Raw genomic sequence first — 8,985 nt, 5'->3', positions numbered from 1 at the left:
CAGAGCTCTAACTCTGTGCTCTCATATCTAAACAGCACATTTTCAAATCACAAACTTATCTGTCAGCCTGACGTGAGCATGTGTTAAGACCCCGTTGAGTGTTAAATGCAATCAGTGAGTCCCATTAAGGTCTGAACTGCGAATCCACGTTCCTCCACAGCCAGCGGCCCCATCTCCCCCACCTCCCCAGCACCACTCAGCCCATGTTGATTAGCGGTGTAAATATGCAATAAGTTCTCTTTTTCCAGGCTGAATGGAGGCGATAATGGGCCGTTATCTTATCCCGGTCAGGGGGGAAATGTTCTGTGTTGTTGACCCGCGGAGAAGGAGCTGCTGTCGGGAGGAAACGAGCTGATCTGCTCCCCGCGGAGAAGCGAGCGGAGGGTGGATAATGAGATGAGATGCTCAGTGGCTTCTTGTCTGACATGGAAATACGGTTAATATTCATTTACTCATGTAGGAAAGGAGAGAAACAAACACATAAAAGCCTTGATTAAAGTTTTACTGCATCGTCACGCACATGTGCTTTCTGTAACCCTTCAGATAAATAACTTGTGTTTATTAACTTTTCATCTACTACATGAACCTGACGGCTTTCTATACTAATGTTAAATGAATGTTCAGTAATAACTGAGTAATAGTAGATTTATTGTTCACTTATAGACACGAGCTTCTCCTGGAAAGTTTGACTCTACACATATATCACCTTATAACATTTATATTTAGTGATGTATCAATAACTAAAAATTCAACATGTTTTGTGTTGGCCTGTCGACAGGTCTGGTGGCTCCAAAATTATATTTACATTTATTTTCTGATAAATTAATGAACAATTTCACGTACGCGCAAAGTTTCACGCGGGCTGTAATTAAATAGGTTGAGGTTATAGTAATAACCTCAATACAACATTTTCATTTCTAAATCTACTGAATAACATCAGGCCTACAGATGTTCCTCTAACCTCACTGAGCACTGCTTCGAAAAATTATGAAATATAAAATGACTTCTTTTTAGGTGCCGTGTATGTTTGGTTGTCTAATTTTATGAACTGATGGAAAGGCCCTCCCGCCTCCTCACAGTAAACACTGATGTAAATGTCTTCCATAGATTATGATGCCTTCGCTGACAAGGAAATAATCGGATTACTCTGTAGGAAGAGCCTCTCTGACCAGCAACAGTTTCCAAAAGTCGGCAAACAGTGCGGATTATCTTAATTGAATTAATTCTCAATACACAGATCTGTAGCCGTTCACGCCGCGATCTGCAGCGCTGATCTCAGAGCAGCTCCGCTCCGCCGTGACGTCACCAGGGTATAAAACCAGCCGTGCTCTCAGCTGGTCCCATTAAAACCACCAGTCCGCATCCCCGAGACAAGCTCGCGGAGCTGCGCATGCAGAGAAGAAAACTACTCTCCAGAGTCATCATGACGCAGTTTTAGGGAACTTTTTCCACGGAGCCCGGAAATCTTTCAGTCCAGGAAACTTTTATTTTACCCAACAGTTTTCACTTCTCCGAGTTTTCATTTCCCTGATTCCCAGCCGCCGCGCACCGGTGTGATGCCCGCCGGGATGTTCAGTATAGACAGCATTCTGTCCGGCCGGCCGAGCTGCAAGGAACCGCTGCTGCTGCACCGGAGCGGCCCGGTAGTGCTGTCCGCCGGCCTCACGGACTCTATCTACACCGACTACAACGGACTGTACACGGCCACATGCGGGCCCACTCCCCCTGGGGTTCAGTCGGTGAACGGGACCAGAATAGGATATAACGGCTACTACTACGGACAGCTGCACGTCCAGGGTACCGGAGGAGGGCCGCCGTGCTGCGGCTCAGTGCCCGGCCTCAGCCCGCAGCAGTGCCCCTGCATCCCGGCAGGTAGGACACTTAATCTCCCGCTCTCTCGATCCTTCTACTGTCTTAACTTTCTACTGTAGGAGTATAAACCTTCCTGCACACTTATCAGCAGAGTTTTGTTTTATACGTTTGTGCAAAATCGGTCTTTCCGTCATGTATTTTAAAGTATTATTAAAAAGATTAAAGGTGATTCTGAAACGGTGCAATAATCAGTTTTTAATTCGTTGCATCAGATCTAATTTTGACCGAAATGTTTAGATGTAATACTTTATTTAAAGTAGAGTACTGACTGTTTATAGGCCTGTGCGTATAAGCCATGATGCCTGAAGTTTTAGTGGATACTTTAAGTGTGTCTTTTCTAAACAATGTCGATTGCAATGAAAAAAAAAACAAACATTCTTTCTAATCTCATGCGTAAAAATGAGTAATGTTGTGTTTGTGCGCAATCTCAAATCTGCACGTTTACACCAGTAAATGTTATTTCAAACACTTGAAACATCCACATCTCACGTCTGATGCGTGACGTGTGATGTCTTTATCTTTATATAAGGCCTATAAGTCTGATGACCTCTGTGCTGTTGCGGCTTCAGTGTCCAGAATAAATATCACTCATCAGTTTACAAATCGTTCCTTTACGCAGGAACTGAAACTTGTTGTGTACAGTTAAAAACTGTTTATGTTTGAGGTAAACTAGTCTACTGTATATGTCTTTACACAGTTAAATATTACAACAGAGCTTTTTATGTTTTTATGCATCAACTATAACCTTCACATGCACACAAAGCCAAAGCTTATACCAAAGTTTCCAATTTTCTGTTATTTTACGCATCGGCTGTAATCTGTATGTACACAACCGAAACCAGAGTTTCCAATTACTCATGAGCACTGTTTATAGTATATGTATATATAGGCTGCGGCAGTTCAATTGTTCCAACCATTTGAACTCACCCAAGTGTGGTGTTTCTCCGTCCCTCCCACCTGCAGGCTACGACAGCCCGGGCTCGGTGCTGATCTCTCCGGTCCCGCACCAGATGATGTCCTACATGAACATGGGCAGCCTGTCCCGGACCGAGCTGCAACTCCTCAACCAGCTGCACTGCCGTAGGAAGCGGCGGCATCGCACCATCTTCACCGACGAGCAGCTGGAGGCTCTGGAGGGCCTCTTCCAGGAGACCAAGTACCCCGATGTCGGCACCCGGGAGCAGTTAGCCCGCAAAGTCCACCTCCGGGAGGAGAAGGTCGAGGTCAGAGCCGCTTTTTATAGACTTCTCACAAAGTGCAGCTTCCTCCTGCTATTTTTAACCACTTAATCACTCCACTGATTCAGCCAAAACTATTCCAATTTCTCTCTTTTATAAATAAGTTATTTAATAAGTAGAAACTAAAGGAAAAACACACATCTCACCAGATTTAGCTGATCTAATTTACATCTGAGCTCTAGTGGACATTATTATTATGATTATGCTTGTCGTTGGTGATGTTGACTTGTGGATATTTTAGCGTGTGACCAGACCTGAATCATTTTTAATTATCATTTTTAGTATTTTTGTCTTCCATAATTCTACAGCCTTTGAAGTTCATCTAATAAAAATAAATAACCCAACACTTTAATGTCTCAATTATCCTACATTAAAATAATTACATATTTAGATAAATACAACCTACTGTAAGTCTAACTCTAACTAATAGGCTCATATTATAGTGATGGCTTTGTTTTCTATGACGTTCAGTTTGGATTTTTTTTTTTTTAAAGTTACTACGGTCATAAACTCTATAAACACATTTTCTCATTAATTCAGACATTTTATCTGGAAACCACATTAGATGTGAAGCAGCTGAATTTGAATCATGAAATAACAATATGTAACAGAATATTAGGCGTTGATCTGATTTTTGCGCGAAAATGTAACCGAGTTGTCCGGCGATGACGTCAGTGTTCGCTGCAGGTATCAAATGATTTTTTTCATTAGTCTGTAAATAAAGACATTACATTTGCAAATAGAGAAATGGCGCGCTGTAGGGAGGCCAGGAAACAAACATAAACATAAACATTTCAACAAGCACTATTTCTTATATTTTAACCACACAGGATATAAAGACGAGACATGGAAAGAAAGAAAGAAAAATAACGACAAACACTGTAGAGCGTCATGTTTAATGAATTTGTGAATGAAAGTAAAAGCCCCCCCCCCTCGTGCCCTAACGTGACTAACTGTGTTGGTATGTAGTAACTGTTATGACTGAACAGCTGACCCGCTCTACTCGTTTAAACCGGGATAACTGTGATTTACTAGAAAAAAACAAACAAAAAAAACATAGGTATTAAAATTGTGCTTTTTTATCATGTAGGTTTGGTTCAAAAACAGACGCGCGAAGTGGAGGAGGCAGAAAAGGTCTTCATCAGAGGAATCAGAGAACTCTCAGAAATGGAACAAAACGACCAAAGAGTCCGCGGAGAAAACCGAGGAGAGTAAAAGCGAAGTGGACTCGGACAGCTGATAAAAGCGAGCTAACACGGCCACATGTGTGTGTGTACATATAGTGGACTCGGTGTGATGAGACGTGTTGCCATGTTGCACAGTTGTACATATCTACATTTTATTATTGATTCTGTGTCCGCTATTTATATTTAATTTAAGTTGTTTTGTAATGTTACGCACGCCAGGGGACGTGATGCCCGCTGGATTGACTGACATGTCTGAATATATCGTAATGCTATATGTGACATTTTTATGGATATTAAATGTTGTAATTCTGGTATAACATTATTGATCGCGCTCAGCCAGCTGCAGGGGAACATTGTGGAGTCTGTACAAACATTCAGGCTGAGCTGTGGAGGAATATGCCGACTTTTTATGTTATTTTATTTTGCAAAAATAAGAAAACCTACTTAAAAGTACAACGAGTATACATTAAAATATAAAGTAAACATCTTCAACACGTTGTCTGAGTTCATTTTTTTCTTGGAGGTGGAGATGTTTTGGTGATGTTATTTGCTTTTTAGGTAACTTTGAAATAGATTTTTAAATATGGCTTCAAATCATGAGGACAGATTGGAGCAGAGTTTTTTTTTTTTACTGAGCTGCCCCCTTTAACATTTTATAAATAAAGAAAAACTTAAAATCGCGTGATTTTTTAAAAGGCAGCTCGTAATTTTAATATTTTAATCGAAATAAAAGAGAAGTTTCCAGCAGATTCACGGGAAACTTGAAGCTTTAACAGTGAGTTACTCATTAAATGCTCCTGACTCAACAACACTCTGCTTTTTTTTTCTTGAAATTTGGAGGATTGAGGAACCTGACGGACGTCACATTCTGTCATTTAACACCAGCAAATGTTGCACATTTTAGAGGCTGATTTAATCATTTTTAGAACTTTAGGCCAAAAATAAATAAAGAAAAAAAAAAGGATTCAGTATTTTCCAACCAAAATATTTTTCTGACATTGAAGAAGCAGTTCAGAAAGAAAACACAGAACTTATAGAAACAACAGTTTATTTAGTAAAATATATGAGAAAAGAAACAAATAATAATTAAAAACATGAGATTTTATTTTTAATGTCTGGGTGGGAAGATTTATGACCTCAGTGTTTTTTGTTGATTATAGGTCAGATTACTTTATTTAATGTGTGAAACAGAATAAATAATAATATCAAACACCCATCACCTCCAGAGGCCAAAGTGTGTCTTTAAACTGCTTTTTTAGTCTGAAAATCTGCCAAAACACCCCGAGTATAACACTTCCTCACACTGTAGAGCTGTTTTGGTATATTTACTCAACAAATGGCTCACACAGTTGTTGTAATTACCAAATCACTAGAGAACTAACTGACATCGACTCACTTTCTGTGGTCAGACAAACAGATTAATTGACTATAAAGGATTTAGTGCTTATCACCAGTATATTCATTGTCATTTGAACTATATTGACTAGTTCTGTCTTTATAAAACCAAATCAAACTTCATAATTTACCCTTTAAATATCTATAAAATCACTATTCAGAAATAAGCGTATCAGAAAATGATCTTTTTCTGCTTTCTGTTCCTCATAAGACCCTATCCTCATACTACCTCCATCAGCTTTTCATTTTTGCAGTGAGGCTGCGATAGCTGCTATTTCACAGAGTTTATATGTTTAACCATTTGCATGCCAAAGCAAATGAGGAGAATTCAATATTTCCTCCAGTGTGTTATTTCTGTCAGTGTGGAAAAACCAGAAAAGAAGCCTTTAGAGCATAACGTGAAGCTACATTGAAAGCCACAATACTAGAACTCCTCCAGGATTAATACAACTTCAGGTACTACTTTTACACATTATGGTGGATAATTCCAGTTGTACCATACAGCAGGGACGTGTGTGGATGTAGTAAAAAGCCTTTAAAATCAGCACGTTGTTCTGTCAGTTACAGTATCTGTAGTATCAGTGTGCTCTCAAAGCAAAGTGACCTGATGATCAAATTCTACCACATGACCAATTTCAACAATTCTTCATATGTGAAGTCTTAGCTCACGCAGAAGTCCAAAAAACTTTCTCGATGACTGCAAATGACAAAATAAATCATACAAAAGTAACAACGGCAGAGAAAGGTTTGACACATGTTTAACAAAATTTCCACAAAGGAGAGAAATGTCTTCACCACATTACTGAGCTTGCAACGTAGAAGGAAATGGGGCTTTAATATGAAAATGGCAAACGAAACGAACTGAAGGGACAAAGACATTATCAGAGGTTAGTGCACATACTGTGTGTGTACATGTGTTGCATCAGCAGCAGTTTTTGGTCGGGGTGGTCCTGCCATCAGTGGTCAGGAAACACTCAGATACAATTCTGACTTCAAAATAAAGATTTACTCTACAAAACCATAACTGAGCAAATAAATAAATATGTTGAGTCTCATGTTTGTGTAGATCTAGTTCATATAGCTGTAGGAGGGCTTTCGGATGAATTTCGCAAGTGTTGAAAACTGTCAAGTACTGAGATTTTGGCACCAAATACTCAGATTCGTGTTCTTGTTAACTCATTCTGGATCAGATATTTCCTGATTGAAATCAGAATTTGATACAGTATTATATTTCTGCAGCGCTCTTGCACATCTATTTGTGTTAACCCTGTCAGACCTGGATTTATCCGCTCATATGAATTATATTTCCTACTTTTTTCTCTCCTGTCTCCATTGTAGAAATGTTCTGAAGATTATAATGGATCTCCTCATTTATGGCTGTTTTAACCATGTACATGTTAACTATGCACACTACACTGTGTTGGTTTTACTCTTACTTTTAGCAGTTTCTTTATTTTTTTATTATTAGCAGTTTTTCTCTATGTTCTTATTTTATTTTGCAGCCATCGGCCATTTTTGCCAATAAATGGTCTGATATCCCTCAAGCAGATTTTATTGGCCACTTACTAACTTTTCTGGACCTTTCAAGAACATTTAATAGTCTTCATCAGCAGATAGAGTTACACCACTTTCTAATACGACACCCTGACAGGTTTACAGGGTTTGTTAGATTCATCAGTTGTTAATAAATGATTTACAGTTATAAGCCATTAATAAGGATGATTTTTAGTTGGCAGGTTGTGAAAATCTCTCTGACTGGTTTATGTTCTCCTCTATTATGACACTTTAAAAAAAAAAAATGTTAATGAGTTAATAATGAAGTGTTCTTTAACCCTTCGATTTATGTGCCTCTCAGAGTCTCTGAAAAGCTTCACATGTGGGTGGGTTGCATGTTTCCTGAACGGAATATTTGATCTGAATAATTCTACTCAAGTTTTTGATGAATTATATAGTACATGTGTAGAATTAAGGCTTTTATTACAAAATGCATTTTACCGGAATAAATAGATTTGGTCTTTTTCAGAGAGGGTCCATTAGAGGCTCATCCCGATGTATTAAAGAGCTAATGATGTCATGATAGAGGAGCAAACAGCAGAAACAATCTGTTTATTAAAGCATTATTAAAGTCTGATATAACAATAAAGCATCAGTGAATAATTTGTTAGCCAAAAGCCATGTGTTACAACTATAAACCCTTTATAAAGGATGTTTTATTAGAAAGTGGCACCCAATGGATATAATAATTTATTTATTATTTTTATTATTTATTTATTTGGTTGTTTTTGTCAAACTACTGTTTCCAAGGTCAAGAGTGAACTTTCATACTTCCTCCTAAATTTATTAGATATGTTTACTATTGTCTTATGACTAATAACTCTGGTAGCTGTATAGTCTAAAAGTGAAATATTATGGAAAACTTTATATAATCTGAAATGATCATCTGGATGTCCATTAGACCTGATGTCCACTGGGATGGACATTCAATTTTGAAAAATTCTGTGTTCGCCATATTAAATGGTATAAATATGCAAATTAACTTTTGATATGATTCATTTATGGAGTTCAGTAATGTCAGGTCTTCATGTGTGTAAATTAACATTTAAAAAGATGAAAATGTGTCAAAGTCAAAAACAATGTTTTTTGATTGGCTAAATCCAATATTTGATGCCTATAACAATGGAGGTTGGGTCTGAGGTTGTTCATACACTGATGCATTTTAAAGTTCGGCTTTTTAGGTTTATCCTCAGCAATGCATCGAGAAGAGCTGATGACCTCTGTTCTCGTGTGATCTTTGAGAGTGATGCACTGTGAATCATAGCACAGTGGTGATGATGAGTGTGAGCAGCACTAACTCTTCCTTCAGTGCATTTGTTCTTGATTATAAACAATGTTTTAATACAGCAGTGGTGCAGACATGCAGCCTGACAGCTCAGCTTTCTTCTAATCAGAGCTGACTGCACAGCACACTCTGCAGCCCAAAATGCTAACCAGAGGTGGACCCAGCAAACACTGTGCCACGGCTCATCTTCAGCCAAAATGAACAAGGCTATAAGAGCTGTGTCTATAATCTGCTCACACTGTAGCTATTTTTGAAATGTATTGATCATTTATGTGAAAGAGCTGCGTTTCCAATAAAACAAATGTGTATTCTTTTCTGAAGACTTGAGTATAAATCATGTTCTCTAAGTTGCTTTATTTATAAAGGTTACAAATGTGCTTAAAGACATGGAGGGGTGGGTGTGGAGTGAAGGGCCAAATGTCGTCTGGGGTTCTTCAACCAGACAAAAAAATAA

At 38.4% G+C, this 8,985-nt stretch overlaps 1 protein-coding gene across 1 annotated transcript; it reads left to right on the top strand.

Annotated features, from left to right (window-relative positions):
- Positions 1 to 1,328: 1,328 nt before the first annotated feature.
- Positions 1,329 to 4,789, top strand: gsc (goosecoid). The gene is made up of 3 exons (XM_067613820.1): positions 1,329 to 1,872; positions 2,836 to 3,095; positions 4,201 to 4,789. The coding sequence occupies exons 1-3, from the start codon at positions 1,557 to 1,559 to the stop codon at positions 4,348 to 4,350; spliced, it is 726 nt and encodes a 241-aa protein (XP_067469921.1). The 5' UTR covers positions 1,329 to 1,556; the 3' UTR covers positions 4,351 to 4,789.
- The last annotated feature ends 4,196 nt before the right edge of the window (positions 4,790 to 8,985 follow it).

This window comes from Thunnus thynnus, chromosome 16 (assembly GCF_963924715.1).
Source record: "Thunnus thynnus chromosome 16, fThuThy2.1, whole genome shotgun sequence".
Taxonomy (NCBI): domain Eukaryota; kingdom Metazoa; phylum Chordata; class Actinopteri; order Scombriformes; family Scombridae; genus Thunnus; species Thunnus thynnus.
Note: the sequence above shows the minus strand (reverse complement) of the source record. Positions and strands in the feature narration are given on the sequence as shown.

Coding starts and splice junctions, on each gene's coding strand:
- gsc (XM_067613820.1), top strand. CDS start 1,557: ATGCCCGCCGGGATGTTCAGTATAGACAGCATTCTGTCCGGCCGGCCG. Junction 1,873..2,835: donor GTGCCCCTGCATCCCGGCAG/GTAGGACACTTA, acceptor TCCCACCTGCAG/GCTACGACAGCCCGGGCTCG. Junction 3,096..4,200: donor TCCGGGAGGAGAAGGTCGAG/GTCAGAGCCGCT, acceptor TTTATCATGTAG/GTTTGGTTCAAAAACAGACG.